This window comes from Pezoporus occidentalis, unplaced genomic scaffold (assembly GCF_034315485.1).
Source record: "Pezoporus occidentalis ecotype Australia unplaced genomic scaffold, CSIRO_AGI_Poc_V1 ctg125, whole genome shotgun sequence".
Lineage (NCBI taxonomy): Eukaryota > Metazoa > Chordata > Aves > Psittaciformes > Psittacidae > Pezoporus > Pezoporus occidentalis.
The window spans coordinates 1928677-1951993 of record NW_026913049.1 but is presented as its reverse complement, the minus strand read 5'-3'; the positions used below and the strand labels follow the sequence as shown (position 1 = coordinate 1951993).

The 23317-nt window shown below is 38.3% G+C and overlaps 1 protein-coding gene across 1 annotated transcript in view; it reads left to right on the top strand.

Moving 5' to 3' along the window:
* TRPC6 (transient receptor potential cation channel subfamily C member 6) overlaps nt 1-23317 on the top strand; it is a 91462-nt gene that overhangs the window by 55245 nt on the left and 12900 nt on the right. The window contains exons 2-8 of the mRNA XM_062607755.1: nt 889-1663; nt 8116-8301; nt 8696-8860; nt 13694-13907; nt 15744-15971; nt 17892-18156; nt 20970-21165. Of these exons, the coding sequence (XP_062463739.1) occupies nt 889-1663; nt 8116-8301; nt 8696-8860; nt 13694-13907; nt 15744-15971; nt 17892-18156; nt 20970-21165 (2029 nt within the window). The remainder of the gene's footprint in view (nt 1-888; nt 1664-8115; nt 8302-8695; nt 8861-13693; nt 13908-15743; nt 15972-17891; nt 18157-20969; nt 21166-23317) is intronic.

Here is a 23317-nt window from a genome sequence, read left to right as displayed (position 1 = left end):
TGAGCTGTGACTTAGCGCCAGCCCAGACCAAGCAAAGAGCTTTGCATGAATGGCATTCTGAGGAGATGGTTGCTTTCACAAGAGCCTCCTGAGGGCCAGTGGGCTCATGCTGGGTCACTGGGACTCCTCCTGCCAGCTGAGCAGGTGTGGGCTGTTCTCACTGCATTGTGCTGTTGATACTGGCTGTCTCAGGACTGAGGCAGTCATTGCACATCATCACTATTCTCCGGGTCATCTTTGTATTTAAATTATGTATTTAAACAATGAACTTGAGAATTGATTTTTTTTTTTTAATACCCACTTCTTGTTCCAGTGAAGTCTGGCAAAGTATCTGCCAGATCTACCAAAGATGTCAGAAAGTAGTATTCATCCAGAGAAAACTTAAAAACACTGTAATGTTTTTCTTACTGCTTTTCTAGATTAAAATAGGAAGCCATTTTTCTGTGAAGTGACCATACATATCAGAGGGATGTGTGGGATACCAGATGGTGATGACAGTTTTAAATAGGGGAGTGCTGGAAAAGCAGAGAGGGGCTTCTGTGTAAACCTAAGAACCTTACTTTTGAAAATGTTAGTCTACCTATGTAGAATAAGCAGTAAAAATTGTGCAAAAGCTGTGGAGGACAAAAGAGGGAGATTGAAGTGTAATATTAAATGACGGTTGACTAAGGCTTTTTCTTCTTTCTGAAATAAAATGTGGCTGGCTGCTCATTCCAGGGCTGTGCAGTGACAGTGGTTACAAAATGCATCAAAGTCAGGGTTTCTGGTCTCTTGTCAGCATTAGAAATTTAGAGCAGATAAATGATTAAAATATTTGTCTTAATTATTATTTTAAATGGATATGCCCTTGCATAAAACAAAACTAATAATTTCTCTATTTCTACGCAGGCGAGGCAACGAGAACAGACTAGCGCTACGAAGACAGACCATTCTCCGGGAGAAGGGGAGGAGGCAGGCCAGTCGAGGGCCAGCCTATATGTTTAATGACCACTCAACAAGTCTTTCTCTGGAGGAAGAGCGCTTTTTGGATGCAGCAGAATATGGGAATATCCCAGTGATTCGCAAAATGCTGGAAGAATGTCCCTCGCTCAATGTGAATTGTGTGGACTACATGGGGCAGAACGCCTTGCAGCTGGCAGTTGCCAATGAGCACCTGGAGATCACAGAGCTTCTGTTGAAGAAGGAGAACCTGTCTCGCGTTGGGGATGCCTTGCTTTTGGCTATTAGCAAAGGTTATGTCCGGATAGTGGAAGCCATCCTAAACCATCCTGCATTTGCTGAAGGCAAGAGGCTTACATTGAGTCCTAGCCAGTCAGAGCTCCAGCATGATGACTTTTATGCATATGATGAAGATGGGACACGGTTTTCCCATGATGTTACACCGATCATTCTGGCCGCTCATTGCCATGAGTATGAGATTGTCCACACTCTGCTGAGAAAAGGAGCTCGGATCGATAGGCCACATGACTATTTCTGCAAGTGCAGTGAATGCAATCAGAAACAAAAACATGACTCTTTCAGCCATTCAAGATCCAGAATCAATGCCTATAAAGGTCTGGCCAGCCCTGCTTATCTGTCTTTGTCCAGTGAAGACCCTGTAATGACTGCCTTAGAGCTCAGCAATGAGCTGGCCGTGCTTGCCAACATTGAGAAAGAGTTTAAGGTATGTAGAGGGATACTGATTCTGACAGAAACAGAATTGGAAAATTCAATCAAAGCTCTTTCTCCCATTCCTTGAGCAGAAGGAGATCAGCATCATCTTCATAAATCAGAGAATAACGTAAAATATATAATTGTTCAATGAATGTAAAATTTCAACCTTTGGGAATGTCTTATTCCTCTGTGCTTATTATAATTTGTGCTGTTTATGTAGAATGTACGACTGAACTCATTTTCCACTTCCCATCGGGCAGAATAGTAAAGGAAGCCCTTCAAACCCATGGGTGAAGGTGGCTTAGGACAGGGGAAAGAGGAGACTGAAGTGGTACAGATTGGTCACTGATGCAAGACAAATTGCACAGTTCTGTTCAACTATTATGCTTTCTCATTATTTTCTCATAGAGTGAAAGTTTTCTCTTTGCAATGTTTTTCATTTATTCACAAAAATGACTGTAAATAGTGTCCTTCTATTCCTTCTTTAATATGCTGATTTTCTCTGTTATTTCTACTCCATCTTCCTTCTTTTACTTATTTGTACTTAGTTTTTTTTTTGTGAACTTGATGAACTTAAAGACTTCTTCAGGATAACACAAATAAATTAATAGTTGAGACCCAGAGATTCAAGGCCCCTTAGATCCTTGAAGCGTGAGTGTTCTTTGGGATGAATGTTTTGGGGCTGCTTTATTATTATGTAGATAAAATGGTGCACAGCCTACAAAATTGTTAACCACAGTTTATTTCTGTTAAGACAGTAAGAATGTAAGCTTTTTGCTCTCATAAAATGCAATGCCAGGCCTTGTGCAAACATTGGCAGTGCTTAAACTAACTTAAGTTAGCTAAAATCCATTGGACTGGGTTTTCCTTATGGGAGACTGTTGAAAAGCTGATGCTAGTATATGGTACTCCTGTGACAGAGCAAGATATGTTGACTTCACCAGGAGGAGATCAGACCCCCTCCAAAGCAGTGACGGAATAATTTCCAAATTGAGTTAGGAAGACTTTGAAGTCGTTGTGATCAATATTTAATGTTACTATTCATAGCAGTGGTACAGTTCACAAAGCCATGAACCACTCAGACAGACAAACCTAAACTGAGATGCTGCAATTCAGGATTAATTATTCCTGTCTCATGCTCATAGGTGTACCGTTGTTGCGGCACCAATCTGTTATACAAAGCTGAAATATTTCTTGGAGAGGGAAAAGACGGAGGTGGAATGTGCAAGGGGATCTTAAAGCCAGCATCTGAACAGCCAGGATAGGAGCAGAGGACAGTTTTTGTCAGTAAGATGAAATGCTGGGAAGAGCATTTAATTAGTGCAGCAGATTAATGTCTGCCCATGAAGGTCCCAGCAGAAATCCGTAGGACTTAAGTGGACTGAGATTTCATCAACTGCTTGCATGTACAGTTCAGAGAAGACTATTTAAACCACATATTCTTGTCTTTTCTCTTTAGCAGCTGCTGAAGATGTGAACAAAAGGACTTGATTAACTTAAAGGAAAGTAAATTTAGAACAAATGAGAAAAACATTTTTCATATACCATAAATGCAGCCTTTTAAGTTCACAGCTATGGTGAGATAAATAGCATGTCTGATTTGTAGGGACTCTGTAGCTCCGTTTACCACAGTTGAAGAAACACAAGCTAAAATCATCATCTGGAACAGTCAGCAGGAATTGTCCTTGAAATGTATGCTGCAGCATACAGTTGTTGCAATGAGCTGGGAGTGCAGTTATTTGTCCCTGGTCCCACCAGTGCAGGAATAGAGCACACAGGTGAGAAGAGGTGGGCTCATTCAGAGAGCAAACTTATGTAGCCTGCCTTTCAGAGTCATGAGGAGGCCCTTCCTGAGTGACTTTTGGGTTTTTGGTTCCTCTCTTGTCTCAGTTGCCTTCTTTCAAATTAGAGCTGTACTTCTTAGTGTTGTATAATGAGTTACAACAGAGATTTTGAGGTACTGTCCTTCAACAGAAACAGGAGGCTTAGACAAGAGACAGAGCAGCTCCATATTGCTGGAAGTTAATCAGCCAAGCTCTGCTGGGGATGTACATGCTCAGCATGTAGAAATAAATGGAGTGAAGGTAAATAGGAACAATCAGGAGCAGGAGCACAAGGCAACATGAAAATTTAACTCTCCCTTAATTTGAGGTTTCACCAGGAGCAGCTGACTGGCAACATAAGGTCTTTTGGGAATGTTTTTGTAGGTACTAAAATCATGTGGTTCTGGATAAATATTAAGGACCATGGAGTATGTTTATACATGCATTGATGAGAGTTGACATTTACACTATTGATAAGTGATAACTTTGACAATATCTAGACAGGCTGGGGGCTTGACTGGGAAATACCTGTCTTAAGTTCAGTGTAGACAGTACAAAGCCTTTGCAAGCAAGTTGCAGAATATGGGTACTATTGTGTTTACTGAGTGAGTCTGGGCTTGTCTGTGCTGCTGCAGGCTCAGATCCCTGCTTGCAGCAACTTATCTGAAAATTATTACTCTTGCTTTATTTCATGAGTTTCCTGCAGTTATCTGGATAGTGTGGTCCCTGCATGAAACTGTGGTTTTCATAAAAATGTGTTACACGTGTTAGGGTAATCAAGTGCAATTTTAGGGCATAGATTAGCTGGACATGCAAACTTTAGCTCCACCTAGGGTTGGCCTCAGCCATTTAAAGTATTTCAAACCTTACTTAAATGAAAATTGAACTTTGTGGTAATACACCATTTAAGTCACCTATTATATAGTGTTGATGGGGTATTTATCTGCAGGGGAGCTTCCTAGTGGGTGCCTGCAGCCAGTGGAACACATAAATCCCAGGTTTTCCTCAGAGAGAATGGAAAGGGTTAATGTTCAACTGTGATGCTGGTTGTTTTCTGACTATCTTATAAATTACTCCTCTCTCCTGTATTACACCATCATTTAATGTTAGTGATAACATTGACCATGAAACTGTGATTCATGCAAAATAGGAGATGCCATAATCAGTAGAAACCACTATTCTCTGGAATAAACTCCTCTCTTTGCCTCAACCCTCTGTAATGGTGTCATTTAGCGTTACACACCTGTTGCATTTGGTTTCAGATACAGTTTTTGCAAGTATGGTGGAAGATCATTTTTTATTGGGAGTAAGAACAAAAAAGTAGAAAATGACTTCTGCAGGAAAACTAACTGGAGAGATGTGTCAAGTGGAGTGTAAGAGTACTGTGCCAAGCAAACAGATAATTCAGGCTTCCTGAGTAATTCTGAGATCTTCAGGATTCTATCTTTTTGACATGACTAAATGTGCAGCTTTACAGGTTTGATATTATGCAGAATATTTTTATTTTGGGGGATTGTGCTCATAGTTTTTGTCATCTAAATTGTTTGCCCACCCTAGGGCTAATATCTCTACTATGTCCGTAAGGATGCAGATGATATCTGACACATGTTGTCTTGCAGAGATGTGGCTTAGAGTTTTGAGAGCGACAGCTGTGGCCCAGTGCTATTCAAAATGGATAAAAGATTTGCATTTAGTACAAAGTCCTCTGCAGCTACAATGGCAGCAGACTCTTTTATTGTTTAATGGGGTGGAATGGAAAATGTATTTTTAAATTAAGCATAGACATGTTACTGTTTGCTGCAAATTAATGCCAGTGCTGCCCCTTCATCTTTGGTGTGGCAAAATTTGGCAAAACTGTTTTTTTGGCTAAACTGTTGAAGAGCCCTGAGCCAGTGTTGCCACGTGCATGTTGTCACATGTGTGCTGTACTGCTGAATTAAAGGCTGATGCTTTTTAGAGCCTCCAGCTATACTTCAGGTGCAAACTTTCTTTCCAAGTCTCCCAGGACTGCTTTTATAATTCATTAAGTTTCTATTTGCAGTGAAGGAAAACTTGTGGAATTAATTGTGTGTCTTTGGCCATTTTCAAAACTAAGTTAAGCCAAAAAAATTCCCATGTTCCCTTGACTCACATTAATGGTGAGAGACATGGAAGACTGTGGGAGAAGGGGAACTTTCAGTGCATGTGTGACAGAGTGTATTAATAATTTTTGCTGTCACTACATATTGAAGTGGACCAAGGAGACAAAGGGCAAAAGGCAGCCAGTGCAGTAGTCTCTGCAAGTTAACACACTTGATTTCTTAGAACCAGAGTTGCCCAGATAGAGCTCCCTGACTAATGTTCAGACCCTGACAAATCCTCCTGTAGCAGTTTAAGATACTATCATCCCGTCTGTCCTCTATAACCTTCCCTGGAAGGATAAATTCTTCATAAGGAATATGTCTGAAGACAGTGACCTGTGAACTGGAGCGGTGCTGTGCACTGCCTTCAGCTGACTCTGCTGGTGACAGAGATGCTGTGCCGTGGCTGTGGTGGAGGTGTGGTGCTGGGCAGCTCTCAGCTCCCCAAAGCTCATCTGCTGTAATCTGACCAGTGAGGGCATTTCAGATCAGCTACCACCACTTGTCACGGCTGTGGCAGTATTTCACAGGAGGGGAAGCAGGTTTAGTGCATTTGCAAATGAGAAAGTAAACAAGTGAAGTTTATGAATGAATTTACTGGCTGCTAATATATATATGATACCATGTACAAACTTAAATTCAGAAGGGGTAGTTCTTCTAAGTGTGAGTGGGGATATCTGGCTTTTCTAAAAGTGCCTGTTCAGTGTTCATTCTGGTAAACGGGACTACACTCAGGCCAAAATCATATTCATCATTAAAATAAGTTGTATATGATTTTTCTTTTGAGACTACCCAAAGGCATTGGACTCCACTGGGAGTCACCTGAAATGGAAAATACTGATGAAGAGTGTGTGTGAGTGTGCATGTACAAATATGTCCTACCAGAAAATACGTGCACACCAGTATATTGCAAATATATTACACTATTTTTAGGAGTTATTTCTGAATGCCAAATTATTTTATTCCTAAATTTATTGAAAAATACTCCTATTTTCATTCGAGGTTCAAAGGTCAGATACCAGTTTGGAACAGTTCATGGTACCTAATCATACAAGGGTGCATAATTTGACTCTTACGAACAGTTTTTCTTTTTGTCTGTGAACCTTAAATACCTGCTTTTCCTTCCATTTTAAAGAGGACATTTATGTATTAAGATGACTGAACACTGAATCTTATCTTACCTGCTGCCAAACAGAAGATGATCTATTACTCTCAAAAAACATCTTTCTGTAGTCCCAGGAAGTCCAGATTTTTGTTAATCTTTCTTATTATGCTTCTGAAGAGAGGGAAAATAAATAATACATTGAAAATATGTAGCATGTCATGAAATGGTTAGTTTTAGTATTTAACTTCTCTTGTCTTTGTAGAGAAATTAAAGTTCCTTTCTCTTGTGTAACAGATCTGAGCTATCTTGCTTACATTACAGTATTAAAAAAATAAATCACTAACACTTTTATGTAGACATATAATAGTGTCTATAACTATTTGTTTGTGAATGGTTGCATCTATCTAAGTAAAGTGAAATGTAAAACTTGTATGCAGTCCTTTAATATATTAAAGTAATAAACTGGTATTGTGGTCTTGTGGGTAATAAAGCAGAAACATGCATGAAGTATAGCCTCAGCAAATAAATTAGGGTATTCTATATACTCAAAATAATGGTTTATCTTCCAGGGTGTGCATCTTCCATTCCTGCATGAAGGAAGTAATTAAAAAGAAGGGACTAAATAGAGACTAAGAGTGGGAGAAGAGGGAATGCTATGAAGAACAGACCGGAAGAGGGGAAAATGTGTCACTACAATAAAAGGATTCCTAGAAAGATACTTGGAACATAAAACAGAGACTACATGAGCAGTCCTGTATGGTGTGGGGTGGTTTGGAGGGTTTTATTTTTATTCTTTGGGAAAAATTCTACAGCAGTTTCATCTTTTTAAGACATTGTTGACACACATATGAGTAGATCTCCTGTAAGGTCTAGGCCAGGGGCAGTATGTTTGTACATAATTTTTAGCTTTAGATATCCATCTGTATCTATAGCCACCTGTCTGTCTAGCTATGTTAATCTTTTATGACCCAAACACAGCTGCAAGTAAGGGGTGGTTAATGATATGTGGATTGCAGTGATCAAAATTCTCTTTTTCTGGTTGATTTATGCCTTTTGGAAAACAGTGACTCAAAACTCGAAATAGTCATTAAAGGATGTCCTACTATATTTCTGAAAGTGGGTTTTTTTTTAACTTCCAATTGGCTCTAAAGCAAGTCTAGAGAAGTTGTTTGTAAAAGTTGATAATGTAGATGTCCAAGGTAACCAAGGTGAGACAAATCCTACTCTTTGAACGTTCAGGGGAAGCAGATGTCTGATACCAAAGTGCTGTTAATCTACCAGACAAAAAACCCAAAAACATGACCAGATGCAAACAAACTATTGATGCTTACAGATGCGTAGCTGGGATGTAGAACTATTTCTCTCATGTTAGGTCAAAACAAGAAGTTATTTTCTTTTTTCTTTTCTTTTCTAGAATGATTACAAGAAATTGTCTATGCAATGCAAGGATTTTGTAGTTGGACTCCTTGATTTGTGCAGAAATACAGAAGAAGTGGAAGCTATTTTGAATGGTGATGTAGAGATGAGCCATAATAATGGAGAACATGGTCGCCCCAGCCTTAGCCGCTTAAAACTTGCCATTAAGTATGAAGTTAAAAAAGTAAGCAATTTTGTTGACCAAGCATACATATCATGATAGTGGTATTAAATTGTGCTGTTATTAAATGTTTATGTTTTGGTAGCCTGTAACACTAGATTTTGCCCAGATAAAGTTTATGTTTAATTATCCTTAGATGGAAAATAATAGTTTGTGATGGAACACAGGGTCATTAAAATAATAGATATTTAATTAAAGGATTTACTGTTGCTGATAGCACATGCATGCTAGGATTATGCTCATCAAAAAATGTTTTCTTATACCTTGTTAGTGCTCCTCTGAATATGAGCTCGAGTTGTTGCTATTCCAGCATTCTTAATGTACTTCATATAGGTGTTATTTTAATAAAAGATTTTCTGAAAGCAATACTTTTTTGTGCTCCTTTTCTTTGTTACAGTTTGTAGCACATCCAAACTGCCAACAGCAGCTTCTTTCAATCTGGTACGAGAATTTGTCAGGTTTACGGCAACAGACCATGGCAGTGAAGTTCCTGGTTGTTCTTGCTGTTGCGGTAGGACTGCCCTTCCTTTCCATGGCTTACTGGATTGCTCCTTGCAGTAAGGTCAGTCTGTGAAATCTTGTAATGGCCTTTTACTAACTCCTGTATCATCTGTATGTAGATTCCAGTCTGGCAAGGGAGGTTGTGAATGCTCCATCCCTGGCAGTGCTCAAGGCCAGGTTGGACGAGGCCTTGGGTGATATGATTTAGTGTAGGGTGTCCCTGCCCACGGCAGGGAGTTGGAACTAGATGATCTTAAGGTCCTTTCCAACCCTAACGATTCTATGATTCTATAACTATAAATTACTTAAATAATACCGTAGAAACATGTTATTTTAATGGAATGGCTTCAAGATTGCATGTTAGGACAATCATAATTAAGACAGGTAAATGTGTTATGTTAAAGGCTGTGTATATTAAATTACAATGGCTGAGCAAGAGTTGTGTTGTAGAAATTGTAATTCAGAAACAGAGTGAAATCATTCTTTATTTCATTGTTGCTGTAGTAGGCGGATGCAAAGGATCATTTCCCATTGATTCAGATACAGGCTAAGCTCAGGCTGTGGGTTGATTCCAGTTACTTCAAAGGCAATTTTATTTTCTATTATTAAAAATTAATAGATAGAAGTCACTGAAATGTGAATGCCAGAAGTTAGAACAATCATCATCAGTTTTAACTGTTGACTTGTCAAGACAGTGCTTATACTTATCAGGAGGTTTTTAAAGCAGTAACACAGCCTCCTTTGCCTCCATTTATAATGAATGCACAGGCTGGATTTGGATGCTACCACTGTGTCTGTTTCAAATGGTATATGAAGTATGGAAAACCTTTCCACTGAAGAGGGATTACAGTCTCTGACCTTTCTTTCTGAACTTTATGTTGAATCTCAGTTTTATTTGGTCACAATCCATTTTAAATGGACACTGATGGAAAATTCCCTAGAGAATATATTAGAGAGAACAAAAGGGATCATGTAAGGTTTATTCAGTGGGTTACAGTATAGCACCTATGATTTTAGCAGGTTGAATCCTGTACACATGCGGTGATTCCAAGGGAAGAGGAAGGTTGAAAGGGAGGACTGAGCCCTTTGTGTTGTTTTGGTTTTGTTTGTTTTTTATTCTTCTCTGAGAGGGGAAAGGTGGGCCTTTTTTGTTTTGACATGCTTTTCATTTATTTCAGTCTGGACAATAAAGATCGGTTATATAATTTTCACTTCTGTGTATAGTGACTGGGATTTTTATGAATGCTTTTGTCTTACAGCATGCCTTGAGATTGAACGTACTTCAGTAATTGCTTTTCAGCTCTAGCAGTGACTTTCTATTTGTCATTTTCCTTTTTCCAATGATTTATTGTACCTTAAAGTAGTTTTGAACCATTGTGCATTCTGAAAAAAGCTATTTCAGAGTTCCTTTTTAAAGTCAAGGTTCAAAGGACAACATCCTTTAAGGTTCCACATCCTTTGTCGCTACTTAATTGTCTCATTGTGTGATATATATGTTGAATGCTTTTTGTTTCATTACGTTCTGCAAATATAAAACCTAATCCACCTTTTTTTCATTAGTTCCCACTTCTTACCTTGTGCTTCACTCATACCTCAAATTTTGCTTTTTTTGAAGACAAAAATATTCACTCTTTGATTTCAGGATAGGATGGCTCCAATATGGAACATGGTCGGTATCAGCAGAGTCTATTCTGTGTATGAATAGATGGAATTTTATAAATCTCCTCTCCTACTGAGATAAAGTACCCATTGTTTTTCCAGGTTCGGCACTGTAGGGCACAGTGACAGAAGAGTGAAAATACTCACAGTATTTGTGGGGAAAATAACAGCTTGCAGTGGAGTTATTGTGACACATTTCTTTATATTCTGATGCCATGGCTCTGAGAAAGACAAAAATATCTTTACAAGATTTGCAACATCTCAATTACCTATATAGCTGACCGGTTTTATGTTTAGGAAAATGATAACTTGAGCTTGACCCACAGGTATTGAATTGAGAGTTTCATATCTGAAAGAAAATTCATAGAAATATGCGGACAAAAACCTGCTGTTTTGAGAGGAATTCACTAGAGTCAGATGCTGAAAGGAATTAAAATTGCCCCTTATTTGGGTTTCAGCCAGCAATCCACATGGAGGCACTTAGAAGTTTTGTGACCTGTTTGCTCTGCATTTCTAATTGGTAATTTAGTGTATCAACTGACATAATTAACCCTAAACCTCTAGAATACTATTTTGTTAGATGATATTTTGAAAGAGTAAGAACTCTTTTCAGTTATCTTCAAGAATCTGTAATGTCTATGATGTTCAGCTATAATTAATAATAGAATTTAGGATTTTAGTTTTATGAATTCTTAAATAATTTACTCAGCCCCTGGCCAAGATGAAGGATCTGATTTGAAATTGAGTCTTCTTTCACTGTTCCCAGCCTCCTGAGCTGGCATTTCTTAAAAAATAACTTGGTACGTTCGTACGTGTTTTCTAGAAGCATGTTCTGAGGGTTGTACATATTCCTCTTTCACACTGTGGTAGGGGAAAAGAAATTGAATGCTATGTCCAGTATATGAGGAGCTAGGAAATGCTTTTCCTAGGAAAGTATAAGTATTATCTTTTTTGTTATCAGTCCTTTTCTCCTTTGTGACAAGTGTGCTACATAAAGTCCTATTTTATCATTTCTGTATCAATACCATACTCCATCACATTATGATAATGATTGTTTCTGCAGAGTCACAAGGGGAAATAATGTGAATCACTGACCGAGTCTTCAGTGATTTCAGGTGACCCTGTATACAGACAGATACATGTTGAAGTATCCACAGTGTAACTAGTGTATATCTTGTCCTAAACCAAACCAATCTACAAAACACTCTCCAAAACTCTATAGCAAACCAAAGACTATAGTGAAAAGGATCAGAAACCAGAAAAAAAACAAAGAAAACAAAGCCCAAACCCACTTAAGTTACAGAATGAGATTCTGAGCATTTAGAAGACCATGTCTTGATCTGCATGCCTTGGTCTGTGAAATGGGAGGAAATTTATTATGTCAAAATGCACAGTGAAAGTGTATTAAGGAGAGACTCTAGCTTATAGAAGAATCCAAACTTTCAAGGTTATGGTCTTGTTTTTACATATTATTTTTAATTTCCCTGATTCATACTTTCTGACCTGTCCCTTCTCTGTAAAGAGATTGGGAATTTTAAGTGTCATTTAAAGATTTTATTGGATCATTGTTACATGGCAATGTCATAATAGCTTCCAGCATTTGTGTTATCAGTTCAACCATAGTCAATCCTACTTCCAAGGGAGATTTTAGTACATGTACGTAAAAGACTATTTTTGTCTCTTTTGAGGGGTGGAAGGGAGGGCACTAGTAGTTCAGTCTTTTAAATTTTCTATTTTTTGAACAAGGCATATATTAACATTACTTTCTTCAGTATCTTTACTTCTTTTCTGGGTATGCCTCTTTCTGGCATCTTGTCTCCTAACCCATCTTCATTTGTGAACACAAGAATAATGCATTTAAAAGGACACTGTCAAGGTACTTTATCATTTTTCAGCTCTGCTTTATTGTGTGTTGTTTATGACTGTTCCTTCCTATCTTGAAATAAAATCTTTCCCCATGACAGTTACCTGTTCTTTTTGTGGTTCAAGCAAAATAATTGGTCGTTGAAGTTAATCTTATGAGGCTGATGCAATATTTTATCTAATAAAAGACAAATTAATTTTATTGAGTGAGAAAAGTAATGAATGGCATGGGTTTGCGAAACAATATAATAGAGAAAGAAGATCTAATTTTGTGCCTGCTAACCTTGACAGTGCTCCTTTAACAGTATCTTCTTTTTACATTTGTCTAGTTCTCTTACTGTTATCTGTATTTGAGACCTTAGAATCGCATCCTTGGCTACATCCTCTTACACTGTGTTTCTGTAAAAGCTGACTGTAAGGTCAGAAAAAATCTGACTTTGATATTGAAACAAGTGTAGCAAAAATGTGAATACAAATAACTTATCTTTCTGCTTTCCCCTCCCTTTTCCAGACCACAGATTGTTATACATTTCAGCTGAGATCCATGACACTTGCTTTCAATTCTTTCTAGGGAATTTTGGCAGAGATACTGTCTTAATCTAATATTGAAAAGTATTTTTCTGCAGCTGCTAACCAAGTGAGCAAACTGAGACTTTTACTATTAATACGGGCACTCTCAAAATAAATAATTGCTAGAAGTTCAGCCTTGTGTGAGCTTGTATAGGACTTCAATTTTTTAAGTGTCACTCTAAACCATTTTAAAGTTGTTCTTATCCGTGACATCCTGACAAATTTGAGGACATATCCATTAAAGAAGTGAGGAAGGAGATGAAGACCCTATACAGAGCTATAGATACGACTTTTTGAGGCCTCATGAATTTTTTTTTAAGGGAAAATATGTTGGGAAAACTGCACAACAATTGTGCTAAGCTGAGTATCACATCAGCCAGAAACCAGAATTTTTTAGTCATAATTCACTTCTCGCGATGATTTAATGTTTTTAGTATAAAATCTCATTGTCTTTGTTGCCATATAAAGATGACTAGCATGTAAGAAATTCAACAACTATAGTACATTTTTCCCTTGATTACCTATAACAGACATAGATGCCCCCAAATAATTACAGATTTATTTCAAAACACTGAGTTAAAAATACATGTATGGTGAAACTGGTAGATTTTCCCACTGAAAATAGTAAATAAATAGGAACTTTTAAAGGTGACCGCCAGTATGGCATCATAGTGAACAACTTTTTCCAAATGTCTGTTCCTGAATGTTACTGAAATACGTATTTATCTGTGTCACTGTTCTTTTCTATACATTTTTGAAGAAGGCAACGCAATATCCTTGTGTTTCGTAACCTCTGTTGCAGCTGGGGAGGATAATGCGTGGACCATTTATGAAGTTTGTAGCCCATGCAGCCTCTTTCACCATTTTTCTTGGTCTGCTTGTCATGAATGCAGCTGACAGATTTGATGGCACCAAACTTCGACCTAATGAAACGACAGGCAACGTAAAACAGCTATTTAGGATGAAAACATCGTGTTTCTCATGGATGGAGATGCTCATTATTTCTTGGGTAATAGGTAAAAAGTAATTTTCACTTCAATTTGTCTTGCTATGATTTCAATGAAGCTGGATCCAATTTAATCCTTTGCTATTAATTTTATGTGTAAAAATTGCAACAAAGGGAGTTTATTCATCTGACTACATTCCCACACAGGCCTTGTATTTTTTACTGGATGTCAGTGGGATTCACATGTGCCTAGCTAATCACAACCATTCAGGTTAGAGACTTAGGTGAAATCTACATTGTCTCAATATGAATATGTTCAGTTTTATGACTATCAAAGAAAAGTGTCTGTGAGTTTTCTGTTTTGTTTTAGCCAGGCTGTGTCAGCCCCCAGGGGGAAGGATTTCCATGTCATGGGCCAAGTTTTTTGTGTCCAGTTGTCTCTTTCTTTTTCTCTTATTTTGCAAGTATGCCAGCAAATTGATAGTGTGTAGCTGGATGTGTTATCGACAAAAGGGAAGACGAATATAGCCCCTGAACATTCAGTGGTAGATTTTTTTTCCCAAATTAGGGATGAAATTAATATTATGAATAGTACTCTGAGCTGACCTGTTCAATTTGGCAATGTAGTACTATTCAGCATCAGAACTTGAACCTAAGCATGTACCCTCAAAAATATTTTACCCGTCTCATTCTTATTTACAAGTCCAATACCATTTATACCAATGGACCACATATTTGTGTGGGATCTGCTTGTTAGTTAAGACAGTAATATGGAAGAGTTAAATTCAACCTAAGTAAAATCTGTTTCTATTCAAAAGCTTATTAATTTAAAATAGTTTGCTTTTATGAGCTCTGTGTGATTGAAATGGGAGCCATTTGTATGCCAGCTTATTTTTAGAGCTTTGAAAAACTGATAATCTTTATTTATTTCATCATAAAGCTATCTATAAAATAATATCATTGTGTATTATAGGAATAGCACGGCACTTAGATTTCCAAATAGTCCATAAATATCAATGTTTTCATCTGATAATAACAGAGTAAATAATAATTTCCCAATTTGAAGTTCTAGTTTTCTAATTTAATCTTTTTATTTATTTCTCTGTCATGCATAAGATGGTTTATGAAAAAAAAGGTTCAATGCATGCAGATGTAGCATTGAATTTAGTTACTGTAATTAACATTATTGTTGTTCTTATTGGAAAATGATGAAAAGTTGCTTCAGACAATTTGATAAGTGCAAAAAATAGTGACATTGTTTCAATTCATTTTTTTATTGTCTCTCTTTAGAATCCTGTAGATGTAGTTCATGACTAAATAAATTTTATCTTGAAAAGGACAAGGATTTGCTCAATAAAAAGGATACCGTAAACTAATACTGTACTCCTATATTTTATTATGAAAGGAAAATTATTAGGAATCAGATACCTGTTCCCTGTTGAAGAAGCATTAGGTCTGATTCATACTTTCATGCTGTTTTTTCACATGTATTTGCAATTGCAGTAAAAGAGACTGTACTCAAGGTATTCTGCAAATAAGGAAATGAGAGTTCTGCTATTAGTTCTAGCACTGCTATATGATCATATCAGAGCATTTCTGCTCTTCCCCTCTCCTCCTGTCTCTGTAACAGATGGTAATACTCATATCCCATTATTCCTTTTGAGAGCTTTTGTAGTTGTACAGGAAAAAAGCGATATGAAAGATTGGTTTTATTACTCACATGAGAAAGAAGGATTGGGATGTATATAAATTGGCAGGTTCAAGGATTTTAGTTTGTGTTCAAACTCCCACTGACCAAAATTGTTTTGCATTTGACTGCAACTTGGAGCATATCTTATAGAAAATAAAATATCAAATAAATGTAAAGATAAAAAACACACTCTTTTCTCTGTTCTGTCTTATACAGGCATGATATGGTCTGAATGTAAAGAAATATGGTCTCAGGGTCCAAAGGAATACCTTTTTGAGTTATGGAATATGCTTGATTTTGGTATGTTAGCAATTTTTGCAGCATCGTTCATAGCAAGGTTTATGGCATTTTGGCATGCATCCAGAGCCCAGAACTTTGTTGATGCAAATATGAAAGATCTGACAAGTCCAACACTGGAGCCCAACATAAAATACTACACCTTGGGTGAGTTAATTGTAGATGATTAAGATTTAACTAAATAAACTGATGAAGGTGAATTGATTTTCTGCCAATAATTTAGTTCTACAATATACTGCTAGATAATTCCCATCCCTTCTTCTCTTTCTCATCCCTATTATTTGATCGCAGTTCTCACAGCTCATACATTTTTTTGGGGACTGGTCTAGACATCAGGTGTTGAAATGATCTAAGATTGAAATAACCCCACTGTCATCCCCCATTTTAAATATTATTATAACCCAGGTCATTTGATCTGTTCAGTTACACAATGCTATCCTGCAAACACTTGTGTTGGTACAACTGTAAATATGATGTACTATAATGCAGGGGCAGAACTAAGCAATGAGATGCAGGAGTTTCTTAAACCCGTTTTGCCGACATAACCAATATTTGCCTTTGCTCAGAGACTTTTATATTATTTTAATAGTTCTCAATCCACTGTCTTTACCAATAAGAAATAAAAATGTTAAACTTGTGTAGAATATATGAGAAGTGTCTAGAAGCTATTTTGCCCAAATGAGCTAAAATTAAGTTCTGTTTACTGCCATCTTTGATCTTAGTTACCCATGAAGTCTGAGGTAGAGCTAACACAGGTATGCCTGCTTATGTGAAAATGTGCAGTCTTTTGCCATACAGGCATTTTCTCATTTGAATACAGTGTGTAATAGGCTTTGCAGTGAGGAGCTCAATAAACAAAACATGCACATACCTGTAAGAAACATGCAGCAGCTAACAAGGCAATGAAAATGCACCAACTGAGCCTTGTTGTGCCTAAAACCAGAGTAGTTTATTACTTTGTCAGGGTACATGAACATTGGCATTGCAGTAAATTCCTTGAAGAGTATAATTTTCTGATGTATATAAGGTCGTTTTGACTAATGCTCAGCATCACTGGGTATGAATGTATTATAAAGCTGTACAAATAACTGACTTCTTATTAAATGGTTATGTGCTAATTAGCAGCTCAAATTACCATTTTTCCAAATGGCAGCCATTGTAGTATAAAGTATTAATTTATTTTGCTGGCTTTACAGTAGAGTAAACATGGATAACAGCATTCTGGGAGTAGAGAACCTATCCCAGGTTAACCTCTTCTCTTTGCCTGAAGCACAATAGTGAACTGGATTTAAGTGTCCCACATCATCAGGCAGTGCTTTAACCTCCAGCAAGGAAGTATTCTGGAGGATATTGCTTTAGATTTCTTCCTCTGACACTTTTCTGTAAATATTTCTTTAAGTACAGGTTTGAACCTGAATTCTGTCCTCTGCAGCTGTGTTCCCTGTCAAAGACCAGTGTCACACTCATTGATCTAAAGGGTGTTCAAGTAATTTGCACAAGTGGATTAGCTTCAACAGAAGAGATTGATAGAGATGATGATAGAAAAGGTGATAGAATGAGTGTTCAGTGTGTGCCAGGAAAGGGCCATAGCTGTTTCACTATGAGTAAAAAGATGAAATAAATAGAAATAGTAGAGAAAAATTATTGTTCCCACAGGTTTAGAGTTATGGAAGGCATTTAATGATTCCAGATCCTCACATCAAAACAATTTGTTTTGGGTAGCTAAAACAAATCACATTTCTAATTTAATGTATTCAATTGACACTGTAAGGTGAATTTTACTTAAATTCTCTAGCAGGCTGGGATTCAACTCCCAGAAAGTTACCTCAGTGATCTTACAGCCCACATTTATAATCAATGGAGATCTAATCAATACAGTCAGTGGAGCAGTGAAATGTTTCTAGTGCTACCTGGCTCAATTCAGTTGGTTAAACATAAGTGATTAGCACTGTTTGACTCACCCAGGGTTTCTTCCAGTTTTGTCCAGTTGCTATTCCAAAAAGACCTCCCATAGATCTGTACAGGTATCTTGAAATGCTAACAGAAATTCTCATCTTTTGTTTCTAGCCAGAATAAACTGGGATCCATCTGATCCTCAGATCATATCTGAAGGCCTGTATGCAATTGCAGTAGTGTTAAGTTTCTCCAGAATAGCCTACATCTTACCAGCTAATGAAAGCTTTGGACCACTGCAGATATCACTTGGCAGAACTGTGAAAGACATCTTCAAGTTCATGGTGATATTTATCATGGTGTTTGTGGCTTTCATGATAGGCATGTTTAATCTCTATTCCTATTATCTGGGGGCAAAACAAAATGAAGCATTCACAACGTAAGTACAGCTGATTAAACTATGATGATTGTGGGCTGGTTTTATGGAAAAACAGTTGCTTGCATTGATGTATTAAGTTTAGTAATTATTTTATAAGATTTGTATCTCTTAAGCATTGATTAAGTAGTCATTTTCTCTCTAGTGCTTAAAGGATATATTTGAAATCAGAGCTTGAGCTTCTGATCCTAACAATACCATAATACATTGGGAAAGACAGGCTGGGAAGCTGAGATATAGTTGCCCTTTATGTGAGAGAGCAGCCAGAATGTCTCTACATTTGCCTAGGGATAGATGAAGAGCCAGTGTGAGCTTACAGGTCAGGACTAGAAGGCAGAACAGCATGGGTGAGGTTGAAGTGGATGTCTGCTACAGAATGCATGATCAGAAAGATAAAGCAGATGAGGCCTTCTTCAGACAACTGGAAGAAGACTCACACTTGCAGAATCTGGTCTTCATGGGGATTTTTAACCACCCTGATACCTGCTGGAAGGAAAGTACAGCAGGGCACAAGCAATTGAGGAGGTCTCTGGAGGACATTGACAATAACTTCCTGACACATGATCAAGGAGCTAATGTGGAGAGGAGCTTTGCGACACCTGACTTTTACAAACAAAGAAGAACAGGTTGGGTATGTGAAGGTTGGGAGCAGCTGTGGCTAACCTTGAGATTGCAGAGTTCAGGTTCCTGAGAAGAGAGAACAAGGCAAATAGCAGGACCACAACCCCAGCCTTGAGGAGAGCAGACTTTGGGATTCTTCAGGGAAGACTCTCATGGCATAAGGCCGTGAAGAGAAGGGCAGTCCAATGAAGATGACTGATTTTCAAGAATGTCTTTTCAGTGCTCAAGATTGGTCCATCTCAATGGGCAGAAAATCAAGGAGAGGTGTCAGGAGGCCTGTGTGGTTGAACAAGAGTTATAAGCTGGTTGTGATAGACCAGCTGGTTGTGATGCCAATCAGAAGGACCTTGAAAGGCTTGAGAGGTGAGCTGCAGGAACATCGTAAAGTTCAACATGGGGAAATGCCACATCCTACCCCTTAGAAGGAAGAACGCCATGCATCAGGCCAGGCTGGGGCTGACCAGCTGAAAAGCAGTTTGGCAGAAAAGGAGCCGGGCGTCCCAATGGACCATGGCAAAGCCTCCTGAGCTGCACTAGGCTCAGGACGCTCATAAAAAAACAGAAGTACCTCAGAGCCCTTCACAGATGGGCATATGTCAGATGATCTGGCAGTGCAGTCTGTAATAGCACTCCATGCACAGGGCTTGTTCCCAGGGTTGTTCAAGGATTTCAGGACACAGGCTGGGGAGCTTGTGGGACGGCATTCTGCCCGTGAGGGAGTTTGGTACGGGTAAGTCAGAGTGCAGCACAGCCCCTCCCTGCAGCACATGGGAGCAAGGCTGGTTCCTCCATCACGTGCTGCTGACATCTGTAGTTGAAGCAGACTAATCACTGCAGTGTGATACACATGAGAAAACATTTGTAATTTAGTTCAGACAATTCTGTATAGTCTTAAGGGTTAAAAAAACCCCATAAATCTAATTCCTTTTTTAAGGACTGCCTCTCAATAGTTTCCAATGGCAATAACCAAGTCCATCTTGGGAGGAGAAAATATATTCCTTTTTTTTTTTTTTTTTTTACTATTTCCTGACCTGCTCTTTTTTTTCCTCTCCACCGTAAAAATAGAAATTCTGAACTTACTGTCTTTCAGGGGTTATTTGGCATACATTTGTCATGGCTCTCCTTTCTAGATGTGATTTTAAGATAAATCACTTCAATGGAAACTCATTCTTCTGTGTGCTCTGCAGCTCTTGCCTTCTTCATTTCTGGCTGTCATGATCTTCAAGCTATTGCTGTTATGAAGTATACTCAGCCAGGAAGCAAACTTGGCTAAGAGGGAAAATAATGTTTCTTTTTTCAGTATTATTAGTTCACACAGTAGATAAAGTACCTAAAACTAAAAAACAGTAAATTCACAACTAAGAATTAGGGGGGGTTAACTTTTTTTTTTCTTAACAATAACATGATAAAATCCAAATTTTGCTTTGCAATGCTACGTCTGCATTTTTAGACGTGGGGATCTGAGATCTCTTCATCAGAGCAAGAGAAAGTATGTCTTCAAACAGGTGGAGATAGATAGGAGAAAGTACCTCAGAGGTTTGGATTTATCTTTATGTGTGCATATGTATATATATATATATAAGCTGATTAAGAGGAAATACATGTATCTAAATGAACTAACCTGAAAAAATCAGTATGCCCACACCATGGCTTATTGCCTTAACCCTGGATTGGTGGTACAGTGAGAACTCAGCTGGAGGTTTAAGGTCTGTGAGACCCATTTTTTGGAAAATGCTGATTTTGAGTCAGATCCTGTCTTCTTCCCAGTTTCAGAATGTCAGTCCTATTAATGGTGAAATAATTCAGTCTGAGTGAACTAATGGTGCAATTAAAATAACATATTTACAGGTTGATTATTTTTATTTAGATTCACATTACCAGCAAGAGCGTAGCATATAGATTAAAGTAGTTAACAAGTGAATCGTTGTAATATTCTTTTGAGAATGTGTATGTAATTCCTAAATGGAATGAGATGGTTTTATTGTCAGTCCTAAATATTAGGAATCTCACATTATGACACAGCCTGTACCTATGAAATTAGATAGTCTGCTTGTTCTGTATATCACTGTGGTAGAGTTCTACATTATGATGGAACTATTTGTACACTGTGTAAAAATGGTAACTGGCAATTTGAACAATAAGAATATACAGCTTTTCTTCAGTAACATATGTGTCTGTTCAATTTCTCCTTTCAGTGTTGAAGAAAGTTTCAAGACATTGTTCTGGGCTATATTTGGACTCTCAGAAGTTAAATCAGTTGTCATCAATTATAAACACAAATTTATTGAAAATACTGGTTATGTCCTTTATGGAGTCTATAATGTTACCATGGTCATTGTCTTACTCAACATGCTTATTGCAATGATCAACAGTTCATTCCAGGAAATTGAGGTAAAAATTCCATTTATTATGAAATATCACCACATTTACTGTTACAGCTAATTGTCAAGATCTGAAAATTTTCTTGCTCACATTTTATTTAAGAAAAATAACACATATTATTTCTCCTATATAATAGGAGAAAATACCCATTCCTCAGTACATTTATATTATAAAATACCTGGAAATTACCCTGCTGCATGTGCTTGCAATACTAAGAACTAGACTGGACTAAGAAACTGCTGTTGTACTGTGTTATGTTCCTGAAGAGGAAGGGTTATATTGTGTGACTGTGAATCTTTCATTCGCCTCAGTTGTGGTTATTACATAAATACAATTCCTAAGTAATAACAATGAGAGGGAGTAGTGCCCCTATGCTGCAGGGATGTTCTTGTTCCTGTGCCTTGATCTTGCAAGCAGGTCTATAATACATTGTATTCTTCTTTTATTTAAACAGCTGTTGCTCTAGTCCTCTGCTGTGAACAAAACTTTACAGAGTAACCAGCAGGGCTACTGAAAATCAGTATGAACTTTGCATGCCATGGAAAACAAAGGGCTAAATCGTTATCATTGCTTAGAAAAAAAGGAATCAGATCTCCAGAAGTTAGGCCATCCCAACCGTCCCCAGGGGACACCTTTGACACAAAGCAGCAGACTTAGATTTGACACCACTCTGGTCCCAGGTTCTGGTCTCTGGTTTGCGGCAGTGGTGGTGTCCAGCTTGAGCAAGAACAACATGCGTTCTTGAGGGAGGCTCAGATTCTTCTGACTCAGGAGGCCACAGAACAAGCTATCAGGTTCAGAGCAATAAAAAAACAGGCTATTATCCAAAAGTATTGTGACTGGATACAAACAGCTTCTACAAAAAGCTACAGCAATATTGCGTTATGTCCTTGAACATGAGGTCAGTCCTGTCTGCAGGAAGCCGTCTTGAACTTTATAGGTAGGAATAAAGTGAGTGTTTTGGCTGTCATTAACGTTAAACATAAACCGCTGTGATGATAGCATATTTGATTTAATTATATATTCCAGCAAGTAGAAGGAATTGGAGGAGAATCACCTGTTTTTTTATCATGTTTTAATTAACAGAGTAAATTTTTAATTTAAAGTTCCAATACTGTGTCTTCTTCACAAACCAGATTATAGACTAATTGCTACAGAAGAGACCAGTAGTGAGGTGGACTGTGAACTGGCTGAAGGAGAGAAGCCAGAGAGTTGTAGTCTATGGGGCTGAGTCTAGTTGGAGGCCTGTAACTAGTGGAGTGCCTCAAGGGTCAGTACTGGGACCGGTATTATTTAATATATTCATCAATGATTTAGATGAAGGAATTGAGTGTACTATCAGCAAGTTTGCTGATGACACTGAGCTGGGAGGAGTGGCTGACACGCCAGAAGGCTGTGCTGCCATCCAGCGAGACCTGGACGGGCTGGAGAGTTGGGCAGGGAGTAACTTGATGAAATATAACAAGGGAAAGTGTAGAGTCCTGCATCTGGGCAGGAACAACCCCAGGTTCCAGTATAGGTTGGGAAACGACCTGTTAGAGAGCAGTGTAGGGGAGAGGGACCTGGGGGTCCTAGTGAGCGACAGGATGACCATGAGCCAACACTGTGCCCTTGTGGCTAAGAAGGCCAATGGCATCCTGGGGTGTATTAGAAGGGCGGTGGTTAGTAGGTCGAGAGAGGTCCTCCTTCCCCTCTACTCTGCCCTGGTGAGACCCCATCTGGAATATTGTGTCCAGTTCTGGGCCCCTCAGTTCAAGAAGGACAGGGAGCTGCTGGAGAGAGTCCAGCGCAGGGCAACTAAGATGATTAAGGGAGTGGAGCATCTCCCTTATGAGGAAAGCCTGAGGGAGCTGGGTCTCTATAGTTTGGAGAAAAGGAGACTGAGGGGTGACCTTATAAGTGTCTATAAATATATAAAGGGGGATTGTCACGAGGATGGAGCCAGGCTCTACTCAGTGGCAAACAATGATAGGACAAGGGGTAATGGGTACAAACTGGAACACAAGAGGTTCCACTTAAACTTGAGAAGAAACTTCTTCTCAGTGAGGGTGACGGAACACTGGAACAGGCTGCCCAGGGAGGTTGTGGAGTCTCCTTCCCTGGAGACATTCAAAGCCCGCCTGGACACATTCCTGTGTAACATTATCTAGGTGTTCCTGCT